This window comes from Nymphaea colorata, chromosome 6 (genome assembly GCF_008831285.2).
Source record: "Nymphaea colorata isolate Beijing-Zhang1983 chromosome 6, ASM883128v2, whole genome shotgun sequence".
Lineage (NCBI taxonomy): Eukaryota > Viridiplantae > Streptophyta > Magnoliopsida > Nymphaeales > Nymphaeaceae > Nymphaea > Nymphaea colorata.
The window spans coordinates 16,000,384-16,015,089 of record NC_045143.1 but is presented as its reverse complement, the minus strand read 5'-3'; the positions used below and the strand labels follow the sequence as shown (position 1 = coordinate 16,015,089).

At 42.7% G+C, this 14,706-nt stretch overlaps 2 protein-coding genes and 1 pseudogene across 3 annotated transcripts; 2 read left to right on the top strand and 1 right to left on the bottom strand.

Moving 5' to 3' along the window:
* The first annotated feature begins 540 nt into the window (after positions 1–540).
* On the top strand, positions 541–1,480 carry LOC116256559 (pleckstrin homology domain-containing protein 1-like). The gene has a single exon (XM_031632955.2). The coding sequence runs from the start codon at positions 730–732 to the stop codon at positions 1,156–1,158; it is 429 nt and encodes a 142-aa protein (XP_031488815.1). The 5' UTR covers positions 541–729; the 3' UTR covers positions 1,159–1,480.
* Positions 1,481–1,624: 144 nt separating this feature from the next.
* On the bottom strand, positions 1,625–5,367 carry LOC116256560 (pentatricopeptide repeat-containing protein At2g29760, chloroplastic-like; annotated as a pseudogene).
* Positions 5,368–7,543: 2,176 nt separating this feature from the next.
* Positions 7,544–10,982, top strand: LOC116256899 (uncharacterized). Of its 2 annotated transcripts, XM_031633441.2 has the most exons (5): positions 7,544–7,650; positions 7,833–8,289; positions 9,875–9,899; positions 9,981–10,138; positions 10,209–10,982. In XM_031633441.2, exons 2-5 carry the CDS (start codon positions 8,080–8,082, stop codon positions 10,602–10,604), a joined length of 789 nt encoding a protein of 262 aa, XP_031489301.1. In that variant the 5' UTR covers positions 7,544–7,650; positions 7,833–8,079; the 3' UTR covers positions 10,605–10,982. The 2 variants fall into 2 exon arrangements, with proteins under 2 accessions (XP_031489301.1, XP_031489300.1); XM_031633440.2 differs by lacking the exon at positions 7,544–7,650 and having other exon boundaries at positions 7,694–8,289.
* Positions 10,983–14,706: the final 3,724 nt, after the last annotated feature.

Below are 14,706 nucleotides of genomic sequence, written 5' to 3'. Positions count from 1 at the left end.
TTCCCACATAAATGGATGTGAAATGCTATGGAAAATGTATTTAATAAAATATGTCATGAGTTTATGAGTAATGAAGTCTACATTTTCATTCTTCATTCTGCAAAACTTAATTTTCAGCATGAAAAGCAGCAAGTTAGGGAATGCCTGGCCTTTAAGATGTGTTTTTTCACTCGAGAAATTTTAACAGAAAATCTCGATGGTAGAATGTATAGCACGCATTTTTTTTTTAATTCAACTCTAGCTCCAACATGTTTCCTAATAACCAAACAGTGGTAAGCAAGTGTGCATATTTGAACCAAGTTAATAATTTGGGCAGTTTGACCAAACTTGTCTTGGACACCACCGTGTATATGTATGTAATCAACTAGAAGGTCTTGACAACTCTAATTAGGAAGTCAGACTACATTAAAGGAAAAAAAAGAATGATGTTCTAATGTTATAGATGAAATTTTATGAAAAATGTAAAACATCAAAGATGTGTATAGAATTGACTGGCAGGAGACGGCCACAAATAAAGGCATTGGGCAAAGGGGTGGATGGGTCTCCCAAGAAAAGCAAAGGGGGTCCAAACGCCAACTTTGCAAGGCTGCAAGCGGAAAGCAAAGCGTAGAAGCTTTTCGTTCTCCTTCTCTCGCGCTCCATCGGACGATAAAACAAAAGGAAGAGCCGCCCCCGCCCCTTCCCTCGTTGCCTCGTCTCCCTCATCAGAAGCACCTGAGAGAGGGGCGGATGGCGAGCCTGGTGGGATGGTGGGGGCGGGAGGAAGATTACGGCGGGGTGGAGTTCTGGACGAGCCCCGAGAGGACCGGCTGGCTGATGAAGCAGGGGGAGTACATCAAGACGTGGCGTCGCCGGTGGTTCGTGCTGAAGAGCGGCAGGCTCTTCTGGTTTAAGGAGGCCGTGGTGACGCGCGCCTCCCGCCCACGCGGTGTCATCCCCGTCAGCACCTGCCTCACCGTCAAGGGCGCCGAGGACGTCCTCAACAAGCCCTTCGCCTTCGAGATCTCCACCAGCTCCGACACCATGTACTTCATCGCCGATTCCGAGAAGGAGAAGGAGGAGTGGATCAACTCCATCGGTCGCTCCATCGTCCAGCACTCCCGATCCGTCACCGATTCGGAAGTCGTCGACTACAGCTCCAAGCGCGATGATCCCTAGGGCCATCGCTAGATCGGAGAAAGCAGAAAGTTGGGTCATGCTTAGCAATGAATCTCATTAGGGCCCCCCCTTGCACAAATTTCCGTCTCTACGTCTTCGCTCTCTGATCTCTGGTCTAATTTTCGTACTCTCTCTCCCTCTTTCTCTTATCGTCCTTGTCGCCATTGTGTATCTATACTCTCTGTTGCGGGTTAGAGACGTTCTCTTGCAGGTTTTGCTCTTTGGTTTCGCCTTCCCCCTTTTTATCTATATATATAATGTAAATATTGCTTTCCATGCGAGTAAATATAAATTTTAGGCATCTCAAACCCTTTCTTTCTTCTTTTTCTGTGTCGTTGGGATGGACATACGTGTTGATCACTGATTCAAGGTTGCGACCTGAATAGTTCTTGATTGCTTCTTCTTCTTCTTTTCTCACTTTTGTCAGCGTTTTTTCCTTTTACCTGTATTGCTTAGTGGGTGGCTTCCTTCCGTTTTCTCCTCTGCTGAGTGCAGCTAGATTGGGGAGCCGGGATTCTGAGGTAACCTATGGGAGCAGGGTGTTTTTGGTTGGATTTTCTACTCGAAATGAAAAATGTCACCGATGACCCAATCTTCGGATAGACCATCCAGGCGATGAACTCTTGCCCCCTTGGCATCACATTCTCTATTTGGTTTTCGTAGATGGCTGTTCTGAAGTTTGTGGATTTATGGTACGACAGAGGACCCACTTGTTGAAGGCTAGTACAATAAATAAGGTCTTTTAGTAAATTGTGTTCCTCTCAATACTTCAGATCATTCTAACACGACATTTCCTATGTTCGGTATTTGGGTTGTAAGAGAAAAAAAAAACGAGTGAAAAGCTTACATAGAGTTCGTTGGTACTTTTATTAATACAAGATACGTGTTTGAAGGGAAAAGCCAAACAAAAAATCTAGCCAATTTTTGTTATGGGTGAAACATCAAATCGGTATCGAAAGCTGGACCAGTGATCGTAACACCAATTATTTATCTACAGCAGTTGGAAATTTAGAAGGAAGCATCAACCTGACGAGTACCGTTTGAACAGGGGATCATCATTGGGTTTCTGGAAGAAAACGTGGGAGTGGCTCAAATAGAACTGCTCTTGGCTCTCGTGATCTTCTCTTTCCGCACTTAATTGTAAAAATGTTTTAGGTTGTTAGGAACAAATTTTGCTTCCTCCTCATGTAAGGTTGAATTAATTTTGCATGCTTTTAGCGGTTAAAAAGCAAGTGTTGTTGGCTGCATATACCTGACGTGCAATCACAAGGGTCATATGAACATTGCTGAAAAGTGACGAACATGAGTCGATGTAAGAATGGTTCATGAGTTAGATGTTCCAATCCTTGTCGTTCAGATGAATTATGCAACTGAATCTGTTGTTAAACTGACACAAAATTTTCCAATTGTTTACATGTTAACCCTTTTTGACTTCCGAGATCTCACCTAGCTGAAGAGCTTTGATATCACCCATCCCCCACTGTGATGAAATTCTGTGAAGTCCAACTTATGGATGCATAACTGAAGCAGCCAACTTTGATCTGAATGGTATTCTAATTTGGTGGCCGTTTTAGTCTGCCCTTCCATATGTGAGTGTAAACCTGGGCAAACGTGATGAGGCGGCCATTGTAGCAGCTAATGAGGAAGGCCGTAGCTCGAGAATCATAATATAGACGCTCCAGGCGGATGTCGTGTGCGGGCGTGTTCTTTGCACCTCTCCATTTGGTTCTTATCTTCTCTGTCCTCCTTTTAGTTGCTATCCTGGAATCATAAAAACCGTGTGCTGCTACACAGAGAGCCTGAATGTGCTTCGTAGAGCCTGGGAACCCAACCGTTATCAGGATCAGATACTGAGCCCAAGGAGTCACCAATAATCCTGACAAGAACAAGTTTCCTCCTCGAAATGGTGGAATCGGTATCGATATCTTAAAAGTATATCTCGATTGTAAATGGTGATCAATTTGGCAGCTGAGTGGCAGTCACCGCATATTCGAAGGTTTTTCACAATCCGGATTGGGGCTGGGCCAGTTGTATTGATGAGTCCGAATGCAATTGCCAATTTCTCACTGTGGAGATACGGTGGCTGTTCTTTCACATCATCCTCTTCTATGTATAGAACCAATTGAGACATATTTGGCACATAGCCTTGCAACTGTAGCCTGGACGCTACTTCATCTGGTTTCAGGTATACCTTATCGGCTAGAGGGTAAGTTGTATCTCCTACCAAAAAACTCATGAACAGCTCCATCAACTTCGTTGGAGCTACAACCAGTCTCCTTCTTAAGGCCTATTATATCTTTCAACTTTCTCACTCGTGTAGCCTCATCCCATTTTCCAGCCTTCGCATATATGTTCGACAACATTACATATGCCCCACCGTTGAAAGGATCTAATTCAAGCAACTTAGCACAAGCATGCTCTCCTAACTCAACGTTCCCATGGATCACACAGCCACAAAGCAGTACTCCTCAGACAGAAGCATGAGGAGTGATTGGCATACTGTTTATCAATTCATTTTAGAAGCCCAGCACATCCAAGGAATTCAACCATGCAACCGTAGTGCTCTGTCTTAGGTTCAATACTATAAATAGGAAGCATCAGATGGAAATAATCCTCCCTGCATAATTGCATTGATCAATCCACTATGATTACAGGCAGAGAGTAAGTTGGTGCAAGTCACTTCATTCGGCTTTACTCCTGCATCTTGCATTTTTATGAATAGATCAATAGAGACTTCCCCGTTCCCGTGCATCGCATACCCTGCAAACTCCAAAACAAAAATATTTTTTTCCTTTGCTGAATGGAACACTTCAACCAACCGCCTTATCTAGATCCCCACATTTGCTGTACATGTCGATCAGTGCAGTTGCGAGATAGAAATTCAGATTAATACCTTGTTTGCTTATAAGTGCATGAATCCCCTTGCCTGAATCCAGCGTCCCCAACTGTGCACAAGCAGAAAGAGCGCTTACAAATGTAACACCATCAGGCTTCAATTTCGTCTTATGTAATTTACGGAAGCAGGCTAAACCATCCTTGGGTCGTCACCCTGCTCATAAGCAGCTACCATGGCATTCCATGCTGCAATATCTCTCACAGGCATGCAGTCGAATAATCGCTGTGAAGCGACAAAACTCCAAGTTTTGCATATCCTAAAATCAACGATGTCCATGAGATGGTATCTGTGACCAGCATGGCATCAAACAACCGTTCAGCAGCAGCGACATCTCCACATTTACCATATATATCGAGCATAGCATTACAAAGCACCAAGCTCATTTCATTCCTTTCTACATAAGAATGCACCCATCTGCTAAGGTCAAGGACGCCTTTCTGGCTGCAGGCGGTGACGACACCCACCATGGTTAGATCATTGGCTTTCACATTATTCTGTTCCTGCATACTCCTTAAGAGCTCCAATGCTGCATCGCGCTGTTGGCTCTGTGTATGCTCAGTAATCATGGTGTTCCAAGAAACGATATCCCTTTGGGGACTCTTGGCAAAAACCTGCAAAGCTTGTTCTGGATCCCCACAGCTTGCATAGCAATGAATGAGTGAGTTGTTAATGTATCATCTTCATGAAGCCCACACTTAATGACCAACCCCTGAACCAACCTGCCCCCGTCGACCAACTAGACTTCAGAGCAAGCCTTGATGACAGCAGCAAACGTGAATTTGTTGGGTCCTATACCTTGGCGCAACATATCAGAGAAGAGGAGGATGCTTTTCTCGGCGTTACTGGCACGCTGAGCCGATAGCAGGGCTGGATACGATGATGGGCGAGAGAGGGAACCTCGGGATGGATCGGGAAAAGTGACCTCCGTCCCCGCCCACGACTTCCTTCCCTTCGCGTAGCTCAGGTGACTTCGTTCCTTCCAGAATGAATTCGCAGAGGCATACCCTTGATTATGATATTCCACATGTATAAGTTTGGCTGTGGCATTTCCTCAAACACTTTGAGTGCGTAGTCAAGGCTCCCATGCTCAGAAGCAACACAAGAGGTGAGCAACCTATAAGGGTCACAAACCAGGCCTCTTTTTATCATAAAGGTGTGTGCCTGACTGATTTCACCCAAATGGGGACGGTCATCCAGAATTGATAAGACGAGATGGCCATCGATGCCCGCGTTTCTGTTGGTTGGCGTAGTCTTCCGCAGGGGAAGTGATACCGGTTGTAGGCAAGTCATGTATAATCCTTCTTTCCCTCTCTCTCTCTCTCTCTCTCTCTCTCTCTCTCTCTCTCTATATATATATATATATATATATATATATATATATATAGATATATATATATATGAAAAGCTAGAATTTGGCACATGGTTAAATGGTTCATTACTTCACATGTATTCATTTGTCTATTCATGAATCATTTGGATCATTTTTGACAGAATTACTGAAATATTTGTTTTGCTCCTGCTTACTTATACCAAAGGGAAAAGTGATGACAACATATTTCCACTTTTTGAGTGTTGTCAAAATGGCGCAGGACGAAATCGACAACTATCTATCATCTCTAATGGCTGCTGCTCGCTCCAAAGGAAAAGGATGCGAACGAACATCAAACAAGGAAACATAAGTGTTAGAATTAATTTTATGGAATAATGCACAGCATTAAATATTAAATATCTCACTGCATCAAAAGTACGAGAAGAGAAGAGAAAGTCCAAAATTACTTTGTTGTGTCCTATCCGTGTTATGTCGTTCAACCTGTGACGACGGAGTTTTGTTTTACATATTTCCAATTGTGATGGTAGAATGGCATAACAAATAACATCTCCTTGAATGAATGCTCTGAATCAAACGCGCCCTAATTAAAAATGCGTTTAGCTCCAACTTCATAATAATTGGGAAAACAAAAATATCTGACGAGAGTTTTTCCTCAATTCACTTGCCAAAAGGATTGCGCCTAAATCTTTAAGGCATGGTTTTTTTTTTTTTCATAATTAGGTGAGAAGAACGATTCTTCTTCCTTCAAATCTGGACGTGGACCATCTTTTCGTTTTCCTTTGGTGGCGAATATTTCACGGTAACTTAGGTGGTTTGGAAAAATGAAGAGAGCAGGCAAGAAGTATCATCTTGTTTTCTAGCACGCCGGTGGCGTCTGTCATTGTCACAAACGAACAAAAATTTAATTTTGGATACACCCATTTGGACGTGCATACCAGCTTCTACAAAATATTCATACCTTGAATTGTAACGAAATTTTCAGCGTTCAAAATTAAATCTTATTCGCTCATCAAGATAAACTGATTTATTAATATTTCATATGATCATAATTAGGTTTTGAGACTTTGAAGACTGCATGTATTGTAGATTTTTTTTTTTAATGACTGTTTACTAGTGAGAGTGAAACTCAGACTAGGAGAATTGCGGCCTTCTTTTAGCATGTTGAAGCATTATTTTTGCAAAGGAATATTTCTGCTTTGGCGAGTAGGAAGCAAACGTTAATTTTGTGTTCTCTTCATTGGAGAAAGGCGGCAATGAAATATTCACAATTTCGGTTTCTTCTCTCAAGGGTAAGTGAATATGGTTGAAAAACAAAAGATAGAAGCGACCCAAAAGCATGTACGAGCCCTTACGGCGAGGGCACAAGATTAAATATTAATTTTCGTGTGCAGTTTAATTGTGTCAAAAGTGAAAATAAATTTTGCAGTCAATTATGCCAGTTACTTTTGTGTAGTCAAAATTTTAGTTGCCATTCACATTCTTGAAAAAATAACTTTATAAATGAGTTTTTTTTTTTTAGTTTGTAACATGCACGCATAAATATCCATGTCATGCTAAACAAGTTTTTTTGAAGTTAATCGAAGAGACAAATTTAACATAGTTTTCTATTTCTTTTTTATGCTTTTGATTTTCCTTTTATATATACCTTGGAATAATGCATTCTAAGGTTTTTATAGTTAAGTAGAGTACACAGATTATATTTATATATCAAATTAATTTTTTGGGTTTGAACACTTGTTCAAATGATTTCGAGCAGAAACTATGGGGGTACAAACACGAAACAATAATCAATTTGGTTCACTCTTATATATATATCGCGCACACGCGCCTCAGATCTTTTATGCTTCCAATTTTTCTATCCTAAAGGCTTTTCAACGAGCAATCAAAAGACCATAATCATTTGCCTAATTTTGACAAAAAAAAGACCATTGAAGCAGGGCATGTCAAAAGGTGGAAAGGAAGGTTAAAAGAAAAAAAAAATAATGGTCTGATGAAAAAAAGCTATAGCTTTAATTATTTAGAAAAAAGGCCTTGATGATAACTTATAATAATTAGAAAATGTATGATACATATCGTTATATCAAGTGAATTTATGGTCTTTTGATATGGGATTACATAAAAGCACGCTAAAACTAAAGAAATACAATGCTGGCCACTGCTTTCAAAGTGCGCTTAAGCCACCAAAAAACTGAGGTGAAAAATACCATAAGAAGAATGTAGAGAGTGGAGTGGTTGGAAACGACGGGAGTGATCGAAAGCTGGTAAGGTAAGCCACCTCTCTCTTTCCCTCTCTCTCTCTCTCTCTCTCTCTCTCTCTCTCGCTGTGCGCTACAGATTGGATAAACGTCGTTCAGCATCGAAAGCATTAAAATCGTGACCGTAGGATCCCGCAGGTGCCACCAAACTCCTGGTGTATTCCTGATCCTTCTGCGACCTCCTCTTTTGCAGAGTGCAGACTGCAGAGCATTTCCCTTTTTCTGTTTCCTTTTTCGGTATTGACCATCAAGAGGAAGTGCTGAGAGGGAAAGACGGAAGCTCATATAAAGGACTCCATTCCATCATTCCAAAATCTCAGGAGTTAGTAGACATCATTTGCGTAAATCCGTCTCCCGGTCTCTCTCTCTCTCTGCCTCCTCTTCATTCCGTCTCCGGTTGAAGAGAAAGTAGTGGTGAGTGGTGGTGGTGTGTCTTTTCTATGGAAGCACAAGGCTGCTGCTATCCGAAGATCCTTCTACGAGGTTCCAGAAGAGGTCCGGTCTCCGCCTCTCACATTCTAGTCATTCGCACTATTCGTCCCCTCTTCACCCCAGATATTGGTGGCCTGCACTTACAGCCGAGGCGCCTCTCCGTCGTCAAACCTCTCCGGTCATCGTCGGCCCCGGCTTCTCCTCCTGACGGGAAAGAGGTAGTCGTTTCTTGTACGCGCTTCTTTTGTTGTAGTCTTTTCTTGGGCGACTAGTTTGGTTGAGTTTTGGTATCGGTCACAGCATTTTGTCCGTCATCCAGGAAATTTGGCAATGGTTAGCCTTGTTCTTAATTCATACTCTACGGTTATCGGTGGAGCAATACCATGGTTCAAGAAGTAGCTTCTCGTGCTCCCGCTTTTTCTTCTTTCTTCCGCCGCTTATTTCCATTAGCTGTTTGTACAATCTTTTCTTAAGCCTTCGGGCGAAAGACTAAAGCTTTGCCATTTTAGCTTAGGGTGCTGAGCCCGCGGCTTTGTTCTGTAGAAAGGGAAAGGAGGTTGGGTGGTGGTGGGTGGGGTGGGGGGAGGAGGTTTGGTGGGGTGGCGTTGTTAGGGGGAAGATCTGCTATATTTATAGTACACTGCGGGGAACCTGTTTCCCATCTGGTTCCTTTCTTCTTGTCCTGTTTCCCTAATCCCTGTTGTATTTTTTCCTCTCCTATTCGTTTTTCTGCATTCTTGACTAATTGCACAGATTAAAGAGGTGATGTATTTTGGCCTTCACGTATTTAATGACACCCGATGTTTCTTTCGCAATGTGCTTACAAGCAATCATTGTATTATTTCCTCTCCTTATTGTTTTTCTGCATTCTTGACTAGCTGAACAAATTAAAGGATTCATGTATTTTGGCCTGCACATGTTGAATGATACCCGGTGTTTCTTTCGCAATGTTCTTACGCTGATTAGTTTTTCCTTTTCCAATCGGTTGTTGCCTTGTTGGTTAACAACAAGTGGAAGCACAAAGTTTGGTTGGTGGTATAAATTTCTTGGTCGCTTAATCGGAATTCTTATATCTGAATGCTTAGTACCCCTTTTATGTGATTCTGGAGGATGACAGTTGGGAGGACCAAAAGATTTGTTCAATGGTAATGAAACACATGAACTTCTCCAGAGCTGAAGTTCATGATTCACTGTTGCTGCAGAAGCAAGAGACCGATTGGGTGGTAAACGTAACCGGAATGACGGGCTTGGCGTGCTTTAGAAATGCATTTAATTGGGATTGGGATATTGAGTGTGATGCATAATCCAATAGCCCCAACTTGTTTCACCAATTCGGATAATAATTGGTGCGTCCAGCCGTCCAGGCACATCAAGAGAGGAAGGAAGCAAGTCATCTTTAAGAAGTTGGAACAGTGGACCTTCATCAATAGCCAGCATCTGGTTAGTGTTGTAACTTGCACTTTGCTCTCTGATGAGGAAAGTGTTTCTAGATCTGATCTGGTACAATCCAAGGGACTACACTTGAAGAGATGTAACGGCAAACATTATCCAAGTTCCTCAAGAAAGAAACAACGTAAAAATCTGCTAAACTTTGCATGAGCAAACCGCGGATGAACCGAGGGCTAAATATAAATTCACCATACCATTTGCTGTTTGTGGAATGGTAGGGATTCAGTAATTGCTATTACATCTGCGCAGAAGATTTAGTTGTTTTTCTGGGTTTATGCTATATGTTCCTCTAAATCAGAGCATTTGACGTTTGCTTTTCTATCCGTCTGGCTTACTTTTTGTTTTCCCCTCCAGGTCCTTTCTTGCAATTCTGATACAAGTAAGATACCCTCGCATCTTATAAATTGGACTTCCTAAGTTTCGTACATAGAATGAACATCCATTTTGCTTTGTCTAACAGGTGAAACGACTGTCCATGTTAGATTCGTCCTGCAAAAGGAATGTCCATTCGGTCAGCAATTCTTCTTGACCGGTGAAGATCCAATACTTGGTTCATGGGAACCATCTGCAGCAATTGCCATGGATTGGTCTGAAGGCCATATCTGGACAACGGAGCAGGTGAGAGAAAAACATGGGTTGTCACACGAGATTCTTCTGTTCTTAGTTAATCCCTTGTGTGCTGAAACAGGATATCCCGATTGAAAGTAAGCCTCAGTTCAAGTTCATACTGAAGGACGCTTCTGGAGCACTTGAGTGGCAACCTGGACCAGACCGGCTTATGAAATTGTGGAAAACTGAGAGGACAATAACAATAGAGGAAGATTGGGAGTCAAGTGAACTTCAAAAAGCAACGGAAGAGCCGTGTGAGAACCTAGTCGACGATGAGAAGCCAGTAGACGAAATACCTGCAGAAGAGGAGGTGAAAAGTAGCGTTGTCGCAGAAGAAGGGGTGAAAAGTGGCGGCCTGGACGAGAAACATGAGTCCGTCGGGGATGACTTCTTTGAGAAGGCTGAAGGTGCTGTTTTGGTTCCAGGACTGACATCCAGCTCCATAATTGGTCTTGCGGGGGAACTTTCTGGTTGAGACGAAACCACAACTGAAGCTGAAACCTCTGCTGCTATTGTTGACCAGTTGACTCCGATTGGTGCTTCTGCTGATATGGATCATACCACCTCTGAGGTAAATGTTTGGTAACATGAATTTCCGCATTTTCATACCTTACCATGAAACCACTTTCTGCTATATTTCTTTAGCCGTAACCTTTAGATGACATGTACCGTGCATCTCGTTCATGGGTACGAAAGACCCTATTGTGCTTCATGGGTTCTCCACCGTACTTGCTTGTGTTCATTCTGAATGTAGTGGAAAAACTACACCGTTATCTCATCCGTTGGACTTGGTAACTAAACAAAAAATAGATCTGTTTATGCTATTAAGAAAGACTTCTCTTCTTCCTTTTCTTTCAGACGTCCACATAAATGATCTGCGAATACTCTACTGGTTGCTCCAATTCACATTTGTGTTTTGCTTCTGTGAAATGTCTATGCATTCTGTCGACTGGCGAGAGATCTGGACTTCTCGTCGTTTTGTGTTTTATAAATCTTCCAACCATTCCTGTGGAGAGCACGATGCACGGCCATCTTGTGGGAGGCAGTATTAAGAGCAAACAGTAGTATTGCCAAGGAGGCAGAAAATTCCCCGTTACCAGCTGATAGCAAAGTGGTTGCTGCTACCTTGAGAAATAACATCCAACGGGTACTCAAAGACCGACTCTGGCACTAATCTCTTGCCTTTTAAGCTTTCCCAACCTGAACCACTCGATTGAATACAACGCTTTCGTTTTAAACTCTGTAGCAGCGGATTCAAATATCAGCATGTTAGCTTCCTCGATGTTCCAGACATTCGCGTTCTTGTTTTCAACATGCATTTTTCTTTTTCCTGTGTCATGCCCGCTGGTTCGCGTAGCATTCTGCCGTCAAAGCCCAAGCAAATGAAACACCCACTGCAGCAATACCGTTCAGTTGCTTGTCTGCATCTCATTTCATGCGGTACATTTTCCGCACGTTGTTTGTCGTTCTCTTTCGTAAGATCTCCTACTTTTGCCTCAGCACTTGTGCCCATTAGTTTTGGCATCCAGTAGGTAGATGAATTCCCTGTTATTTGCTGTAGTAAACTCTAAAGTAGCCACCCCACCGAAGCTCTAGTTAAACTACTGCCTGTCGAAATGCATCGGTTGAATGAGTGGCCTCTGTATCGACTGGTCTGAAAATATCACCATCCTTGGGGGAATGTCGAGCCAGCTATTCTTTCACCGTCCCTGGGTCCCTTGCGCGTTTCTACATGTTTGATGTGCGTGGTGTGCGAGAAATGTTATGCTAGCGGCCAACCTCAAAGTATCGCCAAAACGACTAACGCTCAATTGGAGAGTGCCGTTTGGCGCAGAAGGCCTTCATTTCCTCTTTACTTTAAGCCTTAGTCCGACCGCTACCTAGGTGCAGAACATGGTTGTTTTACAACATGGTGGATCACATGGACAACACAGAACCACGTTGTATATACTAATTTCAAGCTAAGCATAAGAGGCATATAAAATCGGATGATTTTGATGCTTCTGTTTCTGTCAACCGGCATGGAATGGAGGGCTTACACAATCAGGACTGAATGCTAATGTATACTGCATGATTACTTCCTATATTCTCAGCAATTTGTTGAGATCTTAGTAAATGCTGAAGCCCCTCTCTCTATGTCTCCGGACACTGCGGTCATTTGACAACGGAAATAGTTTGCTAGTGTATTAAAAATCTGTCAAAAAATTAGAGCAAATTCGTTAAACATTATATTATAGTATTTCATGAGCCTGTGGTAACTTTAAGGCAGATACATGAAATAGCAACAAATGGTTATTTGTTGCCAAGCGACCGTAGGGTGACGTCGTCGTGGGTGGCCAATGGCCATTATAGACCCGCAGAGATACTGCTAAACACATAGGGATCCCGGTACAGTGGAGAGGGCCACCGTGATTAGATGCCTTTTGTCTTGTCGAGGCGGTTATATGTTCAGCCTCTGAACAATGGAATGCATTTTCAAGATTTGGAATGACCGAAACACCGTCATACTAAAAAGAGACCTGTGCAAGGGATTCAAACCAAAGCAGATTCAATAGGAAAGGCCTTGGGCTTGAAGTTGACAACACTATTCTTACAAACGAAGGAAAAAAAGAAAAGGGAAGCTGTCCCCTTCGAGCCATATCGCGTCGGATCAACTTTGCGCTGCCCGTTCGCCCCGTTTCATGGCAATTTTCGCAGTCATCACGCGTCGCGGAAGAACCTCTGCCGGATTGTAATGGGTCTTCAAATGAAGACAGGAAGCATTCAGTGGCATGGGAGTTGGCAAGTGGAGCCAACTCATCGGGTTGATATGGGCTTATCAAGCCTGAGGCTCAAAAAATTATTGCTTTCACCTTGAAAATGTGAGTGTAGATTCTAACTCCCCCGCGCAGCAGCATCGAGGGATGAGAATGGAGTCACGGTAGGCTGGGCCGCCGGCTCATTTTGTTTCTGACTATTCCTCCTGATGCGACTGGTGGAACCTGCGGAATTCCTGGCTTATAGCGTTTATTTGGGATTCTGTATGGACTTTGAGCTTCTTCGTTTAGGGATGCTAACGGGTCTCCATAGTCTATACATCGGTAAGGTTTTCGTATTGTTACAACCATCAGAAGTCGATTGCTTCCCCAAAAATCAAATTCCTGCAGGAGGTCTTCTCCACCATCAAAGATGCTTGTGTAGCTCATCCCCTGGGCAGATCATGTTGGTGAGCAGGTGTCCGTTCTTTATGGTTTAGAAAGAGTCTGCAAGCCACCTCTTCTGGTGTTTAACATCCCCGCAGCGACTTGGGGTGCTCCAGCAACCGAGATTAGGGAAAGTTCCATCAAACAGACCAGATCAAAGGCCCACGACAGATTAGGAAGAAAAGGAAGTGGCACTTTATATGGATGGCCCGACTATGTACCATGTAGTGGACGACATGGTCTACCAGAAACAAAATAGTGAATAGAGAGGGGACTTTCTATTTTCCTAGCTAGCAAGTTCGATCTTGTTTGGTGCCACGTCCATCGTAAAATATCCTTGGTAAATGAGGGAACAAGGGAATTCATCTCTCTCTCTCTCTCTCTCTCTCTCTCTCTCTCTCTCTCTCTTTGTCACTCTCTCAAAATAAAACAAAATAAAATAGTTACATTAGTAGTGGTCCATGTGTGGATGACATGGAGAAGTATAACCAAGTAGCTTTGGTTCCCACTTGATTTGTTAGACCATTTCCCCGATGATGTTCAAATTGTTGATAAAAAAGAGTAACTTTGATCCACATATCCGTTTGTATCTGAACATCACTCTCAACACCAATCCATGGGAAAATTGCTTAGGTTTGAATTTTTGGTTTGGTTAAGGTTAAAGCTTGGAACAGAAGGGCTAACGTGATTGAAAGATGGACCCGATCGAATAATGTGTTTTCTCTGCGGGGTTAGGATCTAAGTTAACTCTTAAATGGTTTATGTAATAGCGGAGTTCCAGTTAGGCTAGTTAACTTGCGCATTGCTTGCATGGTCATTTTCAGGTCAATAAATAGATTATACTATAAGATTAAGTGTACCTATTTTTAGTAGCCAGGTTTTTTCTATTCTTTGAGAAAACGGGAATTATATCATACTACCAAACAGGCGATGAGTAACCGCTAAACTACTGCAGCAGTTTCACGGATGTCACCAAAAGACGCATGTTGCGTAATCTAGTCAACTCAGATCTCAAACCAGCAACATAGATGTTTATTACGATTCCATTGTGCTAGAACTAGTTGATTTCACAAACCTTTTGCCAAAATATATTCAGCGACCATCAGGTACGAAGCATTCAATCCTCCCTCTGCATTTCAGGTGCGAAATGTCCACTCCTCCCAAGGTATTCATGAAAGACGCTGGAGATCCAGGTTCGAAATAGACAGGCTATTAACCTCTCCAATGCAATGAGATATGCATCGAAATAGACATCTTTGGCCTATGGTTCCCCAGTGGGGAGAGAGAAACTTTTAAACACTTCAATGCAGTGAGATGGCATTGAGACGGACTTTTTTGACCTACGGTTCCACAATGGACATTTACAAATTCTCCGAGGTGTTTAATACTAGATTA

Bases quoted from the DNA above. Each gene is read 5' to 3' on its own strand.
- LOC116256559 (XM_031632955.2), top strand. From the start codon at position 730: ATGGCGAGCCTGGTGGGATGGTGGGGGCGGGAGGAAGATTACGGCGGG.
- LOC116256899 (XM_031633441.2), top strand. From the start codon at position 8,080: ATGGAAGCACAAGGCTGCTGCTATCCGAAGATCCTTCTACGAGGTTCC. The intron at 8,290-9,874 runs GTAGTCGTTTCT...TTTCCCCTCCAG, and splicing joins CTCCTCCTGACGGGAAAGAG to GTCCTTTCTTGCAATTCTGA. The intron at 9,900-9,980 runs GTAAGATACCCT...TTTGTCTAACAG, and splicing joins TTCTTGCAATTCTGATACAA to GTGAAACGACTGTCCATGTT.